Genomic DNA, 19,864 nt, shown 5'->3' with positions numbered 1-19,864 from the left:
AACGACATAATAGAAACAAAAATGTTACTGCAATGCCAAATATTACAGAGAGTCAGGGTATAACACATATGAACTGATTCACCACCCACAGTGAAGTGATCATCTCCTGAAAAGCAGACGGCTGCCCATCTCTCTACTAATGTCTCTGGATGGTGTAATAAACACACTGGCAAGGCAGCTTCAACACAGCCAGCATGACGGGACACCAGGCAGTCGATGACTAGACACCAGGCAGTCGATGACTAGACACCAGGCAGTCGATGACTAGACACCAGGCAGTCGATGACTAGACACCAGGCAGTCGATGACTAGACACCAGGCAGTCGATGACTAGACACCAGGCAGTCGATGACTAGACACCAGGCAGTCGATGACTAGACACCAGGCAGTCGATGACTAGACACCAGGCAGCATGACTAGACACCAGGCAGTCGATGACTAGACACCAGGCAGCATGACTAGACACCAGGCAGTCGATGACTAGACACCAGGCAGTCGATGACTAGACACCAGGCAGTCGATGACTAGACACCAGGCAGCATGACTAGACACCAGGCAATCGATCGGCTGCCCTCACTGCCAGTGAAAGGAGTGTTTTCACCAAATGTATTATTGCTCTGTACCTTTTCTCAAAGTAATCACTGGCCCAGAGGTTGCAGGAACAATTCTTGCTTACCTCATACCATGCCAAGTTATTTGTGAGACGGTTGTCCATTGCAAGGCTTTGTGGTAGATCTCGCCCTTGGATGAAGGACCGCACGACAAGGTTTGTATTCCAATTATAGGGAATGGAACAATTGTAAAGACTGCCTTACAGACTTCAACAATGAGAAGTGAGCTGTCATTCCCTATGCGTAGATAGGGATGGGATCTACTGCCCAGGAGAATGCAGAAGCGACAAGTGTCCTTTCGAGTTTCTGGTCTTCCAAACCTTTAACTGACCTTCCTTAATCAGGACATTCCCTGACCCCCACCATCCAACTCCAGCACACACTCATTCCCATCCACAACTAGTCAGCATTCTCTTTACAACATGAAAACCCTGCCCTGCATCACACTTTCACACACAAGATCCCTTCATGCTGAAGTGATAATGATATTCTTTATTTTTTTTGATAAAGGATAGAGGTTTTGGAAGCAGTATCAATGTTTAGTCAAACGTAATTCTGTAGTTTCGTTCCTGTTCCTTCCGTCGCACTTCAAACTGTTTCGAAACATCCTCCACCTTCTTCTGCAGCAGGACTGACAAAAGAGAACAATTCCATTACCACAATGCCCCACACACAATGCAAAAAGCAACACATCGCTGTGAGTCGTCTAGTCTTACGGGGAAAGTGAGGACAGTCTACTGGAGCTTCCTGGGGCAACAATCGCTCACAGAACAAGGATTTAGTCAGAGGGTGGTGATTCTGTGGAATTCATTGCCACAGAAGGCTGCGGAGGACAAGTCAGTGGAAAGGGAAACGAGAGATATAGACGGTGATGTAGAGAGTTAGATGTAGCTCTTTGGGTTAACAGAATCAAGGGATATGGAGCAGGAGGAGCCGTGGTGGCGCGCTGCTGCGGCCCGAACACGGAGATTCGGAGGCTCCAGCCGCGGTGACATCTGGAGCCAGCGGGTCCCTGGTGGGAGATTGCTTTTTGGAGCTTCCGCAATGGCGACTTCTCCCACCCGAGTTGCGGGGTTGAGGATGACCTGGATCGGGGCCTTACATCGCCCGGCGCGGCTTCAAATTGCCGCGGGACTTGCTAGCGCCTGCCGGGGGCTCCAACATCAAGACCCGAAGCAAGGCCTTGCATCGCCCAGCGGGGCTTTAATGGCAGCTGGACTTATTTACCATCACCCGCCGGGGGCTCCAACATCAAGACCCGGAGCAGGGCCTTACATCGCCCGGCGCGGCTTTAATGGCCGCGGGACTTGCTAGCGCCTGCTGGGGGCTCCAACATCAAGACCCGAAGCAGGGCCTTGCATCGCCCAGCGGGAATGGCCGCTGGACTTATTTTCCATCGCCCGCCGGGGGCTTTGACTTTGACATCGGGAGGAGAATGGGGAGTGAAGGGGAGAGATAAGACTTTGCCTTCCATCACAGTGAGGAGGAGATTCGCTGTGATGGATGTTTGTGTAAATTGTGTTGTGTTCATCTTCTTGTTTGTATGACTGCAGAAACTAAATTTCATTTGAACTTCTGGGTTCAAATGACAACAAATAAAATCTAATCTAATCTCCAGTTCAAGATGTGAAGTCAGAAATCTGGAGAACTCCTAAGCTTGTGTAGAACAGTACATGGTCCAGCATCAGTTTAAAAATGCAGGCATTGACGAGGCAAGTTAAACACCAAAATATGTTGTTTACATTACTCTATAACTCCTTTCCTGCAGTACCCACTCCTCTGGCAACACTCAATTTCTCCAAAATGCAGGCAAATTAACGTGTGATCATATTTTAGATTGAAAGGGCTTGAAAGAGAATGTGCCGTCTCATCTTAAATGCCCGCTCTTTGTTCATTATTTCACACCTTTCATGATAAAACCTCTCAAAGAACAGTGTCCTAATGAGTTCATAGTTTTCAGAAGCAATCATCAGAGGGGGAATAAGAGAGCAAGAAGAAAAAGTGTGGTCTGTAAGCAGAGGCCATGACACCCACCAGAGTGGAGGAAGTCTGATGTTGGGGCTAAACACAGAGAGAGGAAGGGAGCAAGGATGACACGCCATCGAGTTTATTTCGGTCTGTGTGCCAGAATGCTTCAGTACATGGTTAGATACACTTGTATGTGTGTCTGTGTCCATGCTTTAATGTCTGTGTCCATCCTGAGCAGTAGAGGCTGGTGTGCCATGTTTTTGGACCCCTTTTCTGCTGGGCCAGATGAGGCTCAACTTCAACTGTGCCTTTGGGATTGTTACGTCACGTCAGGGCATACCTTTATTGTGGACGCACTGCAATGTGCAGCTGCCAGAATGTGGAGTAGCACAAAATGTTGGAGGAAAATAGCAATGGTGGAGGAAATGGACCGACAACATGTTGGGAAATAATGATTTCCTCAGAATCTGAAGAGGAGTCACACACTGAAACATTGTCTGTCCATTCATTGCCTCCACAGGTGCTGCCTGACCGTCACGCTGTGTTTCTCAGTTCATTATCCCACTGGAAAGAGCCTTGTCCGGCTACTGAGCACAACATCAGGTACTGACAGCTGTGGTGTGTGTGCCATGGAACTAAAGGGAGACTCTCGTGGGATCTTGAAGTCATTCACCATTCAACAGACAAATTGGAGGGGAATCAGACTGTAGATCACCACCACAGCAACCAAAACATTCTGATTCTTTTGACAAAGCGAGTTTGATACTTTTAAAAGACAATGCAAGAGAGATGTAAAGGGTACCTGAGCTCTGATCTATCCATTTAATTGCAGTGAATCCATGTGAGCGTTGAGAATCTTGCAAATTTGTTGCAACTGGAACAGAGAAGATCCAAAATAGAGAATTAATCTGACAGTCGTAAAGTTGTAACTCATTCCAAATCCACGGAAACAGTTTATCTACGCTGTACAAATACACTCTGGTCCACCTACAGTGTAACTGGTCCACCTACAGTGTGACTGGTCCACCTACAGTGTAACTGGTCCACCTACAGTGTAACTGGTCCACATACAGTAGCTGGTCCACCTACAGTGTAACTGGTCCACATACAGTAGCTGGTCCACATACAGTAACTGGTCCACGTACAGTAGCTGGTCCACCTACAGTGTGACTGGTCCACCTACAGTGTGACTGGTCCACCTACAGTGTGACTGGTCCACATACAGTAGCTGGTCCACCTACAGTGTAACTGGTCCACATACAGTAACTGGTCCACGTACAGTGTAACTGGTCCACCTACAGTGTAACTGGTCCACATACAGTGTGACTGGTCCACATACAGTGTACACTCTGGTCCACATACAGTGTAACTGGTCCACATACAGTAACTGGTCCACGTACAGTGTAACTGGTCCACGTACGTACAGTGTAACTGGTCCACGTACAGTGTAACTGGTCCACCTACAGTGTAACTGGTCCACCTACAACTGGTCCACCTACAGTGTACAGTACTGGTCCACCTACAGTGTAACTGGTCCACGTACAGTGTAACTGGTCCACCTACAGTGTAACTGGTCCACGTACAGTGTAACTGGTCCACGTACAGTGTAACTGGTGCACGTACAGTGTAACTGGTCTACATACAGTGTAACTGGTCCACGTACAGTATAACTGGTCTACATACAGTGTAACTGGTCCACATACAGTGTAACTGGTCCACGTACAGTGTAACTGGTCCACGGTACAGTGTAACAGTGTAACTGGTCCACGTACAGTGTAACTGGTCCACATACAGTGTAACTGGTCCACATACAGTGTAACTGGTCCACATACAGTGTAACTGGTCCACATACAGTGTACACTCTGGTCTACATACAGTGTAACTGGTCCACGTACCGGATCATTGATCTCTGAAGAGCTGTTACTGGTATTCAGGTGTTGGATAATTTCCTTCAGATCCTGGGCCATCCTCTTCAACTGAGCATCAATATTCTCTGCCAATTTATATCTAGACAGGAACAACAAACAAAGTTGTCATTTCACATCTATTCTCAGGTCTGGCTACAATCACTGGGGCCTGGCTAGTAATCCATTCTAGCTCCTGCAGGAGTATTCCATTAAGAGAAGAGAGACCTGGAAACGGATCAAGAATAATCTTAACTATGTGGTGTAACTCAAAGAGAACAGATCTCCACTGTAAACATAGTACATAGTAAAAGTACTGTATTTGAATGTGCAAAGTATAAGATGGTGGATGAGCTTGAGGCTCAGTTAGAGGTAGGTAGATATGACATTGTAGGGATTACCGAGACGTGGCTGCAGGAGGATCGGGTCTGGAAACTTAATATTCAGGGTAATACATCCTATGGAAAGGACAGGCAGGTGGGCAGAGGAGGGGGGTAGCTCTGCTGGTGAGGGATGGAATTCAGTCCCTTGCGAGGGAAGACATAGGGACTGAGGAGGTAGAGTCACTGTGCATTGAGTTGAGGGATTGTAAAGGCAAGAAGTCACTAATTGATGTTATCTACAGACCCCCAAATAGTAGCCCGGATGTAGGGTGTAAGTTGCAGCAGGAGTTAAAACTGGCATGTAACAAAGGTAATGCCACTGTGGTGATGGGGTATTTCAATATGCAGGTAGACTGGGAAAATCAGGTTGGTTCAGGACCCCAAGAAAGAGAGTTTGTAGAATGCCTCCGAGATGGATTCTTAGAGCAGCTTGTAATGGAGCCGACCAGAGAAAAGGCAATTCTGGATTTAGTGTTGTCCAATGAACCAGATTTGATAAGAGAGCTCGAGGTAAAGGAACCGCTTGGAGGTGGTGATCATAATATGATTTGTTTTAATCTGCAATTTGAGAAGCAGAACGTTAAATCGGAAGTGGCAGTGATGCAGTTGAACATCGGGGACTATGAAGGCATGAGAGGGGAGCTGGCCAAGGTAGACTGGAAAGGGATCCTAGCAGGAATGACGGTGGAACGGTAATGGCAGGTATTTCTGGGTATAATCCGGACACAGGGGGAGGTACAGCAAGACCTGGGCGTCCTTGTACACCAGTTACTGAAAGCTGGCGTGTAGGTACAGCAGGCAGTGAAGAAAGCTAATGGAATGTTGGCCTTCATAACAAGAGGATTTCAGTATAGGAGTAAAGAGGTTCTTCTGCTGTTGTATAGGGCTCTGGTGAGACCACATCTGGAGTATTGCGTGGTTTTGGTCTCCTAATTTGAGGAAGGACATCTTTGTGATTAGGGCAGTGCAGCGTAGGTTCACGAGATTGATCCCTTGGATGGCGGGACTGTCATATGAGGAAAGATTGTAAAGACTAGGCTTGTATTCACTGGAGTTTAGAAGGATGAGGGGGTATCGTATCGAAACATATAAAATGGCCTTCTCCTACACCTATTTTCTATAAGAACCAGATTAGTTGCCAGGAGATTGATAAGGGCAGGGCATTGGATGTTGTACACATGGATTTTAGTAAGGCTTTTGAAAAGGTCCCTCATGGTAGGCAATTCCTGGTAGTCTGGGCAAAGCCTGGCAAGTGATGTTGGTACGTGGACAGGTTTTTGATAGGTAATTGGTTGGACTCAAGGCAGAGATGAAAAGACAAAAGCTGTGAGAAGGACAGAAGAGATGTAAATTGTGAGGCCGGAGGAAGGAATGCAGGTGGAAGGGGAGTCCAGGTGGGATATAGGGAACACAGGAGGGGGAAACAGGGGGCTAGGACGGGGAGAATTAGGGTGTATAGGTTAGTTACCTAAATTGGAGAATTCCATGTTCATAACTTGGGGTAAAGAAGGGCAGAACAATGAAACACTGAGGAGATGGAGGATCCATCTATGACAGCAGTGGGGAAAGCACATTTACTCATGGAAGAGAACAGCTGGTAGGTAGGTCCTGGAATAGAAAGCCTCATCATGGGAGCAGGTGTGGCGGAGACGGAGAAATTGAGAGTTGGGGAGAGTGGCTCTGCTCGAGGCAGGGTGGGAGAAAGTAAAATACAGATAACTAGTTGTCTGTAGGTTTGTAACTGAAGCTGTCGACACTCTTTCAGCTATGATATCAAGAAAGTGGAGAGAGGTGTCACAGATAGTCCAGGTGAATTTGAGGTCAAGGTAAGTTAGTGGTAAAGTGAGGGAGTTCTGCACGGGTGCCAGGAGGCAGTAGTTAATGTCACAGAGAACGTGTTGGGGATGGGAAACCCATTGGCTCTCTGCTCAAGGAAGAACCAGAGGCCCTCGAGACCCATTGTAGTTACCAGAATGGTGCCTAGATTACAGGGTATTAGCTACAGGGAGAGGTTGGGCTGACTTGTTTTCCTGGAAGGCCAGAGGTTGTGGGGAGATCTAATAGAAGTATATAAAGAGGCATAGATAGGGTCGACAGTCACAATCTATTCCCCAGGATGGAGATACCAAATACCAGAGGGCATTAGCTTTAAGGAGAGAGGGGAAAGTTGAAGGGTGATGTGCAGGGCAAGTTGATTTATTTTTACACATAGGGTGCCTGGAGCATGCTGCCGGGGGTGGTGGTGGAGGCTGATGGATATGTGCAGGCAGATACGGGTTGGACTTGGCACAATGTCCAGCACAGAGCCTGTACCTGTACTGTACTGTCCAGTTCTATCTAACCTCCAGGTCCAGTCATGCAACACTTCAGCTTTACCGGTTGGCATCTCTCCACCTTCTCTGACCACTGCGTTAACCTACAATCTGCTCCAATTCTACTCTTGTGTATCCTTCTCATTAGTATTACTGCTGCACCTGCCCTATAATCTTTCAGGGAGTATTGATTACATTACCTTCTGCAATAGCCTTGCCCTGGGAGTGGCCCAATGCAGGGGGCGTTTTATTCTGTATTCTGCATCTGACCCACAATACACGACTCGCGTGTCTCTCGTTCTGCATCTGTTGCCCGTGATGGACACGGACTGACCAACAAATACACGACTCGCGTGTCTCTCGTTCTGCATCTGTGTGCCGTGATGGGCAAATACACGACACTCACGTGTGCTCTCGTTCTTCGTCAGCGTGCTGCAGGTAAATGGTGCCGTGATGGTCACGGACTGACTCCTCTAGCGGCGCCAACAGGTCCTCCAGCTCCTTCTGCTGGGACAGGATGAAGTCGAGCTCTTGGTCCAATCTAGGGTGCAGATGGTAAGGAGGTTGGCATGAATTACAAGCTCCATTCTCTCAAGTTCTTGACAAGCTGGACAGTGACATTTTGCTTCTCCACAGTCAAAATACATTCAAACAGATAAGTTATCTTAATGCAAGAAGTCTTGCCACATATTATAGTGATATATTTGTCTGATGCCACCCCCTCCTCCTCATGTTACCACAGTCCATGTATCATCGTGGTCTACAGTCTAGACCCACTCCCATGACAATGTGGCCTGAGGGAGCAGATAACCTCACTTCACAAGAGGTGGCAGCTGGGGGGTGAGGGGGGGGAGGATGGGGGGGGGGGGGGGGGGGGGGGGGGGGGGGGGGGGGGGGGGAGGACGGGGGGGGGGGGGGTGGTGGGGACGGAGGTAGATATGACATTGGCCTTTATGGGGGGTTTAGATAGGCTCATGGAAGGACAGGGAATAGAGGGATATGGATCATGTGCAGGCATACAAGATCAGTTTAATGGTATCATGCTTGGCACAAACATTGTGGGCCAAAGGGCCTGTTCCTGTGCAGTACTGCACCCGACGCCGAAGTTCCATCTTCACGGCAAGAGGGCCCTGAAAATCATCGGACTGGCTGCAAGGCCACAAATGGGCCCCGACCTCGGGTGTTTCACAGAGGAAGAGGACTTAACTTTCTGGTGCCTTTCCCCACAGTGGAAAGTTTTGATTCTGCTGTGGGGGGACGTTTGTGTTGAACTCTATGTGTTGTGTCCATTTTATTCATTTAAAACATTTTTTTTTTAACCTTTTTCTATGGTTTGTAATGGAACTTATTATTTCATTTATGTAAAGAACTTTGGTGTCAATGCGAGTTGACTTAAAACGTGCTATATAAATAAAACTTACTTACTACTTACTGTTGTGTTCTGGAACATACAGTGGCTTGCAAACGTTTTCATACCCCTTGAACTTTTCCACATTTTGTCACGTTACAACCATAAACGTAAATGTATTTTATTGGGATTTTATGTGATAGACCAACACAAAGTGGTGCATAATTGTGAAGTGGAAGGAAACTGATACAGGGTTTTCAAATATTTTTACAAATAAAAAACTGAAAAGTGTGGCATGCAAAAGTATTCAGCCCCCCTAAGTCAATACTTTGTAGAACCACCTTTCGCTGCAATTACAGCTGCAAGTCTGTTGGGGTTTGTCTCTACCAGCTTTGCACATCTAGAGACTGAAATTTTTGCCCATTCTTCTTTGCAAAATAGCTCAAGCTCAGTCAGATTGGATGGAGAGCGTCTGTGAACAGCAATTTTCAAGTCTTGCCAGAGATTCTCAATTGGATTTAGGTCTGGACTTTGACTGGGCCATTCTAACGCATGAATATGCTTTGATCTAAACCATTCCATTTTAGCTCTGGCTGTATGCTTAGGGTCGTTGTCCTGCTGGAAGGTGAACCTCCGCCCCAGTCTCAAGTCTTTTGCAGACTCTAACAGGTTTTCTTCCAAGATTGCCCTGTATTTGGCTCCATCCATCTTCCCATCAACTCTGACCAGCTTCCCTGTCCCTGCTGAAGAAAAGCATCCCCACAGCATGATGCTGCCACTACCATGTTTCACAGTGGGGATGGTGTGTTCAGGGTGATGTGCAGTGTTAGTTTTCCACCACATATAGCGTTTTGCATTTAGGCCAAAAACTTCAATTTTGGTCTCATCTGACCAGAGCACCTTCCTCCACATGTTTGCTGTGTCCCCCACATGGCTTGTGGCAAACTGCAAACGGGACTTCTTATGGCTTTTTTTCAACAATGGCTTTCTTCTTGCCACTCTTCCATAAAGGCCCGATTTGTGGAGTGCACGACTAATAGTTGTCCTGTGGACAGATTCTCCCATCTGAGCTGTGGATCTCAGCAGCTCCTCCAGAGTTACCATGGGCCTCTTGGCTGCTTCTCTGATCAATGCTCTCCTTGCCCGGCCTGTCAGTTTAGGTGGACGGCCATGTCTTGGTAGGTTTGCAGTTGTGCCATACTCTTTCCATTTTCGGATGATGGATTGAACAGTGCTTCCGTGAGATGTTTAAAGCTTGGGATATTTTTTTATAACCTAACCCTGCTTTAAACTTCTCCACAACTTTATCCCTGACCTGTCTGGTGTGTTCCTTGGGCTTCATGAACTGCTGTAGATTTGGGAGGAACAACAGCAGCAGCAGATTAGCAAGAGATACGACTGATTGGCTCTAGCCCAAGTGGGAGGAGAGAAGCGAGTCAGAGGGGTGAAAACAGTTGAAAACTGAGGAATTTGCTTTGTAAATTGGTAAATCAGGCAATTTATCAGTCAATTTAAGCAGGACAGCTCTTAGCGAGCGGCAGTATGAGGGAAGTGCCCTGTGAGGGAAGTGTGAGTCCTTGGCTCGAGAGTCTTCGGCGAGAAGGCTGAGGAGAGGAGACCACGCAATACGCTTGAGAGGGAGAGACGAAAGAAGGAGATGTCAGGCAAGCTGATTCAGTGCGATGCTTGCAGTATGTGGGAGGTCAAGGACACCGCTGGTGCCTCTGGCTGCTACAAATGCGAGAAGTGCATCCAGGTAGAGCTCCTGAAGGGCCGTGTTGGGGAACTGGAGAAGCAAGTGGATGACCTCCGGTTCGTACGAGAAACGGAGTCGTTCCTCGACAAGTCCTACAGTACGATTGTTAGACCTAAGGTACTGGAAGAGAGAAGGTGGGAGACAGTGAGAAAGGGAGGGAAGCATGGAATGCCAACGTCCCCGGGTGGTGTACCTCTTGTAAACAGGTTCACCCGCTTAGAAGCTGTTGGGACAGAAGACGCGAGCGGCGGACTGGCTTGCGATGCGAATAGGGCTGTTGAGCCAAAACCAAAAAGGCCTAAGGCAGGCAAGGCCATTGTAGTGGGAGACTCCATCGTGAGAGGTACGGACAGGGGTTTCTGCGGCAACAGACGGGATGCGAGGATGGTGTGCTGCCTTCCCGGTGCCAGGATCCAGGATGTCACAGACAGAGTGCAGAAAATCCTCAAGGGCGAAGGTGAACATCCGGAAGTGGTAGTGCATGTCGGCACAAACGATGTCGGAAAAAAGAGGATGAATATTCTGCAGCGTGACTTTAGAGAGCTCGGAAAAATGTTGAAAAGCAGGACTGCAAGGGTTGTTATCTCCGGTTTGCTTCCAGTTCCCCGTGCTAGCGAGAGCAGGAACAGGGAGATACGGGACCTGAACGTGTGGCTGAGGAACTGGTGCACGGGGCAGGGATTTAGATTCTTAGATCACTGGGATCTGTTTTGGGGTAAGGGGGAACTGTACAAAAGGGATGGATTGCATCTTAACAGGTGTGGGACCAGCATTCTGGCAGGCAGGTTTGCCACTGCTACACGGGTGGCTTTAAACTGAATAAGGGGGGTGGGGTGTTGAATGGCATAGTGGAGGATGGAGTTAAAGGGAAAGGGTTTCTTAAATGTGTGAGAGTAGAGACCGAGGGGTGTAAAATGAGGGTAGAAGAAATAGGTAGCAAGGTGAAAAGTAAAAGTGGCAGGCAGACAAAACCAGGGCAAAAATCAAAAAGGGCCACTTTTCAACATAATTGTATAAGGGGTAAGAGTGTTGTAAAAACAAGCCTGAAGGCTTTGTGTCTCAATGCAAGGAGCATTCGTAATAAGGTGGATGAGTTGAATGTACAGATAGCTAATAATGACTATGATATAGTTGGGATCATGGAGACATGGCTCCAGGGTGACCAAGGCTGGGAGCTGAACATCCAGGGATATTCAATATTCAGGAGGGATAGACAGAAAGGAAAAGGAGGTGGGGTAGTGTTACTGATTAGAGAGGGGATTAATGTAATGGAAAGGAAGGACATTAGTTTGGAGGATGTGGAATCGGTATGGGTAGAGCTGCGAAACACTAAGGGGCAGAAAACGCTGGTGGGTGTTGTGTACAGGCCACCTAACAGTAGTAGTGAAGTTGGAGATGGTATCAAACAGGAAATTAGAAATGCATGCGACAAAGGCAAAACAGTTATAATGGGTGACTTCAATCTACATATAGATTGGGTGAATCAAATTGGCAGGGGTGCTGAGGAAGAGGATTTCTTGGAATGTATGCGGGATAGTTATCTAAATCAACATGTAGAGGAACCAACGAGAGAGCAGGCTATTTTAGACTGGGTATTGAGTAATGAGGAAGGGTTAGTTAGCAATCTTGTTGTACGTGCCCCCTTGGGCAAGAGTGACCATAATATGGTTGAGTTCTTCATTAGGATGGAGAGTGACATTGTTAATTCAGAAACAATGGTTCTGAACTTAAAGAAAGGGAACTTTGAGGGTATGAGACGTGAATTGGCCAAGATTGACTGGCAATTAATTCTAAAAGGGTTGACGGTGGATATGCAATGGAAGACATTTAAAGACTGCATGGATGAACTACAAAAATTGTTCATCCCAGTTTGGCAAAAGAATAAATCAGGGAAGGTAGTACATCCATGGATAACAAGGGAAATCAGGGATAGAATCAAAGCGAAGGATGATGCGTACAAATTAGCCAGAAAAAAAAAGCAGCCTACCGGAGGACTGGGAGAAATTCAAAGACCAGCAGAGGAGGACAAAGGGCTTAATTAGGAAAGGGAAAATAGATCATGAAAGAAAACTGGCAGGGAACATAAAAACTGACTGCAAAAGTTTTTATAGATATGTGAAAAGAAAGAGATTAGTTAAAACAAATGTAGGTCCCTTGCAGTCAGAAACAGGTGAGTTGATCATGGGGAACAAGGATATGGCGGACCAATTGAATAACTACTTTGGTTCCGTCTTCACTAAGGAGAACATAAATAATTTGCCGGAAATAGCAGGGGACCGCGGGTCAAAGGAGTTGGAGGAATTGAGTGAAATCCAGGTTAGCCAGGAAGTGGTGTTGGGTAAATTGAATGGATTAAAGGCCGATAAATCCCCAGGGCCAGATAGGCTGCATCCCAGAGTACTTAAGGAAGTAGCTCCAGAAATAGTGGATGCATTAGTAATAATCTTTCAAAACTCTTTAGATTCTGGAGTAGTTCCTGAAGATTGGCGGGTAGCAAACGTAACCCCACTTTTTAACTGGGGAAACTGCTAGTCAGTTATTAAAGATGGGATAGCAGCCCATTTGGAAGGAGGTGAAATCATTGGACAAAGTCAGCATGGAGTCAGCATGGAAAGGTAAATCATGTCTGACGAATCTTATAGAATTTTTCGAGGATGTAACTAGTAGCGTGGATAGGGGAGAACCAGTGGATGTGGTGTATCTGGACTTCCAGAAGGCTTTCGACAAGGTCCCACATAAGAGATTAGTATACAAACTTAAAGCACAAGGCATTGGGGGTTCAGTGTTGATGTGGATAGAGAACTGGCTGGCAAACAGGAAGCAAAGAGTAGGAGTTAACGGGTGGGACCTGTTGGGACCCCAGCTATTTACAATATATATTAATGATCTGGATGAGGGAATTGAAGGCAATATCTCCATGTTTGCGGATGACATTAAGCTGGGGGGCAGTGTTAGCTGTGAGGAGGATGCTAGGAGACTGCAAGGCGACTTGGATAGGCTGGGTGAGTGGGCAAATGTTTGGCAGATGCAGTATAATGTGGATAAATGTGAGGTTATCCATTTTGGTGGCAAAAACGGGAAAGCAGACTATTATCTAAATGGTGGCCGATTGGGAAAGGGGGAGATGCAGCGAGACCTGGGTGTCATGGTACACCAGTCATTGAAGGTAGGTGCAGCAGGCAGTAAGAAAGCGAATGGTATGTTAGCTTTCATTGCAAAAGGATTTGAGTATAGGAGCAGGGAGGTTCTACTGCAGTTGTACAGGGTCTTGGTGAGACCACACCTGGAGTATTGCGTACAGTTTTGGTCTCCAAATCTGAGGAAGGACATTATTGCCATAGAGGGAGTGCAGAGAAGGTTCACCAGACTGATTCCTGGGATGTCAGGACTGTCTTATGAAGAAAGACTTGATAGACTTGGTTTATACTCTCTAGAATTTAGGAGATTGAGAGGGGATCTTATAGAAACTTACAAAATTCTTAAGGGGTTGGACAGGCTAGATGCAGGAAGATTGTTCCCGATGTTAGGGAAGTCCAGGACAAGGGGTCACAGCTTAAGGATAAGGGGGAAATCCTTTAAAACCGAGATGAGAAGAACTTTTTTCACACAGAGTGGTGAATCTCTGGAACTCTCTGCCACAGAGGGTAGTTGAGGCCAGTTCATTGGCTATATTTAAGAGGGAGTTAGATGTGGCCCTTGTGGCTAAGGGGATCAGGGGGTATGGAGAGAAGGCAGGTACGGGATACTGAGTTGGATGATCAGCCATGATCAAATTGAATGGCGGTGCAGGCTCGAAGGGCCTGCTCCTGCACCTAATTTCTATGTTTCTATGATGCTGTTTGTTCACTAATGTTCTCTAACAAACCTCTGAGGCCTTCACAGAACAGCTGTATTTATACTGAGATTAGATTACACACAAGTGGACTCTATTTACTAATTAGGTGACTTCTGAAGGCAATTGGTTGCACTGGATTTTATTTAGGGGTATCAGAGTAAAGGGGGCTGAATACTTTTGCATGCCACACTTTTCAGTTTTTTTTTTGTAAAAAAAATTGAAAACCATGTATCATTTTCCTCCCACTTCACAATTATGCGCCACTTTGTGTTGGTCTATCACATAAAATCCCAATAAAATACATTTATGTTTGTGGTTGTAACGTGGCAAAATGTGGAAAAGGTCAAGGGGTATGAATACTTTTGCAAGCCACTGTAGATGCGAAGCTCACCCCAAACAAATGAGTGTATTGACTTCTCCTAAATGGCCATCTGGGTCAATGTGACTACTTCTGATGTACATTCCATGTAAAGGAATGGCCTACTCCTACACCGATTGTCTATTGTCACATGGAAACAACCAGAGCATGATCCCCCAGATAGTTTGTAGATTAACTGGGCATGGAGAATGGCCCCTTGTGTGGGTGAGGGATAGAATCTGAGGGGCAGGAAGGTGGGAATCTAGGGAGAAGGGTTTGGTGTAGGATTCATGAAATGGGTCTGTTTCTGTGACTCTCTGAATGTCCAAATTTGAATATCCTTTGTTCTGCGCAACAATGAAATCTGTGGGGTTCAAATTTTGTAATATTGAAAATAAACGCACCTCTTCTGGTCCAGTTTCACTTTCTCTGCTTCTCGATGTAAGGCTGTGATCTAAGGTAAGAGAACAAGGTAGAAGGCTTTCAATATTCAACCTTTAACTTTTGTGAACATCTCTTTAGTCCTAACTGCTGCAGTCTGCCCTTTCAAAAAGGGATGACCAGGAATAAATACAGGATGCTAGTCAGAAACTCATAGTGAGAAAACATGAATGAAACAGCAATAGGGGTCATCTATAAAAGAGAAATGTTTTGCAGTCCAATGTTTATCAATTCTCTCTGAGACATGGGAATTTTCTGCCAAAACAAAACTCTTCATTTACGGATCTCATCAACCACAGTTCGATGCTGAGCAGAGTTTGGCGAATTGTTGAATCTTACTAAAAATCCACGTGGACAACATCCGCTGCCCTACTTTAATCAATCACCTTTGTCACCTCAACAAAGCTTGCAAGACATGACCTACCCCACACAATGCCATGCTGACTGTTCCCGATTATCCCATTCTTTTCCAAATGTAAGCAAATCCTATCCATACAACTCCTCTCCAACAGGTTCCCAACCACTCACACTAGGTTCACACACCTACAAGTGACTGGATTAAACCTGCAGTCCGTCTGTCTTTTTCTATTTGTCCTGTTAAGTGGATGTCTTGGTTTTAGTTTTTATATTAGTTTTTAGCTGTGTATATGCATGGGGGGGGGGGGGGGGAAACGTTTTAATCTCTTCTCTATACGGGGACCAGACTTTTTCCTTGTCGAGTCTCTGTTGTCTCCTAACATCGAGGACCCGGCAGCCTCCAACCAGAATCGACCTGGGGCTATAGTCGCGGAGCCTGCGGACTCACCATCGCGGAGCTGGCCTACTTTGGAGTTTTGGAGCGCTGTGGTGGCGCGTGGCTGCGACCCGACTTCGGAGCTCGGAGGCTTTGGCTGAAGGCCCTGTGGACGGTAACATCGGGAGCTCACGGGTCCCTGGTGGGAGGCCGCTTTTCGGAGCTCCCGCAACGGCAAACTTTGCCCGCCCGAATCGAGGGGTTTAAATCGACCCAGAGCAGGGCCTTACATCGCCCGGCGCGGCTTAAACGACCGCGGGACTTACTGTTGCCCGCCGGCGGTGCTCTAACATCAAGAGCCTCGATCGGTTGATGCAGCAGTTTGGCTACTTGACTTTGGTAGAGAAGTGGGAACAGAGAATGGGGAAGAGATAAGACTTTTGCCTTCCATCACAGTGAGGTGGTGATTGGGGATTCACTGTGATGGATGTTTGTGCGAAATTGTGTAATTGCGTGTTTTGGTTTTTTTGTTTGTATGACTGCAGAAACGTAATTTCGTTTGGACTTATGGTCAAATGACAATAAACGATTCTGATTCTGATCTGATTCTGATTCATTTGTGGCTAGAGGGGAGATGAAGATCTTCACCAAGGCCCCTGCAATCTTCTCCCATGCCTCTCTCAATAACCCGTGATAGATCCCATCAGGCCCTGGAGACAAGCACCATAATACTCCAAGAGATTTAAAACCACCTCCTTCTTGATCTCAAATTGCCCAAGAAAATGAGCATCGGCAGGCACACTGATCTCAGTGCCCTCCACATAGTGATTACTGATGTCAAGCACTAGTTTAGTACCTCCCTTAAATATTGACCAAGCACAATGCCCGCCTCTAACCTCTTGTTTCTAATGTGTGTATAAAATGCCTAACAATCACGTTAATCCTGCTTACCGAGGACATTTTGTGGCCCCTCTTGGCCACTGATTCCCTGCTTGAGTACTTCTGCATCTTTTTATTCAAGAGTTTTTTTATTCTGCTTGTCAATTTCTAGGTAACTTTTTAAGTTCTCTAATTCCCAATCAAAATAGTATCATGAGCAATTCTGCATGTCCAATACAAATATTGCTCATCAATTGCATTGTATTCAGTATTTCTTACTTGGCAGACTCCCATGTCTAGCCAACAATAGGACTTGGCTAACTGTCCTTTCTGAACATGGGCTGCCTTCCAATCTTTTAATCCATCCCAAAATTGCATTCCACTTGCTTTTGGAACAGCTCTGCCCAAGATCATAAGAAATTGCAGAGCTGTAGATGTAGTCCAGTGAATCACACAGACTAAAGGTAGACAAAAGATGCTGGACAGCATCTGCAGTTCTTTCTTAAACATCACACAGACCAGACATCCTGTTTCAGACAGACATTCTCACATTTAAGCAGCATCTACATGCATTTGAATTGCCATGGTATTTATGTCTTGGGACCTTCTAGGGGGGAGCATGTACAAAAGATGCAGCATGACGTGTGAGCATGTACAACACATGCCGTGGTTGTGTGGGCTGAAGAGCCAGTTTCTGTACAGCATGAAGTGTGAGCATCTACAACAGATGCAACATGACGTGTGAGCAGGTACAACAGATGCAGCATGACGTGTGAGCATGTACAACAGATGCAGCATGATGTGTGAGCCTGTACAACAGATGCAGCATGATGTGTGAGCAGGTACAACAGATGCAGCATGATGTGTGAGCAGGTACAACAGATGCAGCATGATGTGTGAGCATGTACAACAGATGCAGCATGAAGTGTGAGCCTGTACAACAGATGCAGCATGACGTGTGAGCAGGTACAACAGATGCAGCATGACGTGTGAGCAGGTACAACAGATGCAACATGAAGTGTGAGCAGGTACAACAGATGCAACATGATGTGTGAGCAGGTACAACAGATGCAACATGAAGTGTGAGCAGGTACAACAGATGCAACATGATGTGTGAGCAGGTACAACAGATGCAACATGAAGTGTGAGCAGGTACAACAGATGCAGCATGACGTGTGAGCCTGTACAACAGATGCAGCATGATGTGTGAGCCTGTACAACAGATGCAGCATGATGTGTGAGCCTGTACAACAGATGCAGCATGACGTGTGAGCCTGTACAACAGATGCAGCATGATGTGTGAGCCTGTACAACAGATGCAACATGAAGTGTGAGCAGGTACAACAGATGCAGCATGATGTGTGAGCAGGTACAACAGATGCAGCATGATGTGTGAGCCTGTACAACAGATGCAGCATGATGTGTGAGCCTGTACAACAGATGCAGCATGACGTGTGAGCCTGTACAACAGATGCAGCATGATGTGTGAGCCTGTACAACAGATGCAACATGAAGTGTGAGCAGGTACAACAGATGCAGCATGATGTGTGAGCAGGTACAACAGATGCAGCATGATGTGTGAGCAGGTACAACAGATGCAGCATGATGTGTGAGCAGGTACAACAGATGCAGCATGACGTGTGAGCCTGTACAACAGATGCAGCATGAAGTGTGAGCATGTACAACAGATGCAGCATGACGTGTGAGCATGGTACAACAGATGCAGCATGACGTGTGAGCAGTTACAACAGATGCAGCATGATGTGTGAGCCTGTACAACAGATGCAGCATGACGTGTGAGCAGGTACAACAGATGCAGCATGACGTGTGAGCAGGTACAACAGATGCAGCATGACGTGTGAGCAGGTACAACAGATGCAGCATGATGTGTGAGCAGGTACAACAGATGCTGTGGATGTGTGGGCTGAAGAGCCAGTTTCTGTACAGCATGACTCGCTGATTCTATAACACGATTGTGTTCCAAAACCACCAGAACCAATTGTCATTGTGCCTGCACCTCACCATATTTACACATTGACACTTTGCTCACCTTCTCTCCATTTTCTATCAGCATTCGATCCCAGGCATTGACCTGTGTGGCCTGGTGCAGGAACTGTTTCTCTTGGTCCTCCAGCTCCACACTCCACTTGTTGATCAGACCTTCCAGCTGAGCATACGACATAACTGGAGAGGCACTACAGGCACAAGAAACACAAAGAGTTCAGACAAATCCTCCCCAATTCCACACCAGGCTTGTATCATTCCCATAGTAGCATAGTTACCAATCTATCAGGGCTGTTGGTGTTTATTCAACAGATTACTACCATATGCTTAACCACAACACTCCTTATTTATCAGTGGTGCAGAATGCCACCTGAACAACATTGCCCACAGGCAGCGATTAACCAAGTTTCCTCTGTAAACCCTCAGCCTCTCAATACACCTTAACCTGGCGATCAGCAAGAACTCCCTGGCAGACCTGTTCCAACTTGTGTTTGTCCCATAAAACAGATTTGGACCATTCATTCTCCCCTCGATCATTCTTCCCACTTACCTCTCAAGTTTCTGGGTCCCGTGCTGCACATGTTTATTGAAATGCAATGTCCACCCTGCACCAGGATAGCCTGAAACCCCGTGCTTCACCCTCTACAACACACTGCTCCTCATGGCTGAGACCCCTTCACCCTCTACACCACACTGCTCGTGGCTGAGACCCCTTCACCCTCTACACCACACTGCTCCTCATGGCTGAACTAGCACTCAAACTGGATCACTTTTTTCAAATCTACTCACTAGAGAAGGAACTGCACAAGATCCAAAGCATACCACCTCATCTGTGAAACATGGTGGTGGGGGTGTTATGGCTGCTGAAGATACTGACTCACTTATCTTTATTGATGACACAACTGCTGATGGTAGTAGCATAATGAATTCCGAAGTGTATAGACATATCTTATCTGCTCAAGTTCAAACAAATGCCTCAAAACTCATTGGCCAGCGGTTCATTCTACAGCAGGACAATGATCCCAAACATACTGCTAAAGCAACAAAGGAATTTTTCAAAGCTAAAAAATGGTAATTTCTTGAGTGGCCAAGTCAATCACCTGATCTGAACCCAATTGAGCATGTATTTTATATGCTGAAGAGAAAGCTGAAGGGGACACGCCCCCAAAACAAGCATAAGCTAAAGATGGCTGCAATACAGGCCTGGCGCAGCATCACCAGAGAAGACTCACAGCAACTGGTAATGTCCATGAATCGTAGACTTCAAGCCGTCATTGCATGTAAAGGATATGCAACAAAATACTAAACATGATTACTTTCATTTACGTGACA

At 46.5% G+C, this 19,864-nt stretch overlaps 1 protein-coding gene across 1 annotated transcript in view; it reads right to left on the bottom strand.

Moving 5' to 3' along the window:
- Positions 1 to 1,087: 1,087 nt before the first annotated feature.
- Positions 1,088 to 19,864, bottom strand: part of nup62l (nucleoporin 62 like) — a 62,498-nt gene continuing 43,721 nt past the window's right edge. The window contains 7 exon segments of the mRNA XM_055643402.1: positions 1,088 to 1,242; positions 3,382 to 3,403; positions 3,406 to 3,453; positions 4,475 to 4,586; positions 7,585 to 7,719; positions 14,880 to 14,929; positions 18,579 to 18,723. Coding sequence (XP_055499377.1) covers positions 1,151 to 1,242; positions 3,382 to 3,403; positions 3,406 to 3,453; positions 4,475 to 4,586; positions 7,585 to 7,719; positions 14,880 to 14,929; positions 18,579 to 18,723 — 604 coding nt within the window. The 3' untranslated portion in view covers positions 1,088 to 1,150.

This window comes from Leucoraja erinacea, chromosome 12, assembly GCF_028641065.1.
Source record: "Leucoraja erinacea ecotype New England chromosome 12, Leri_hhj_1, whole genome shotgun sequence".
In the NCBI taxonomy this organism is placed as follows: Eukaryota; Metazoa; Chordata; class Chondrichthyes; order Rajiformes; family Rajidae; genus Leucoraja; species Leucoraja erinaceus.
The sequence above is the reverse complement of the archived record's forward strand: the minus strand, read 5'-3'. Positions and strand labels throughout refer to the sequence as shown.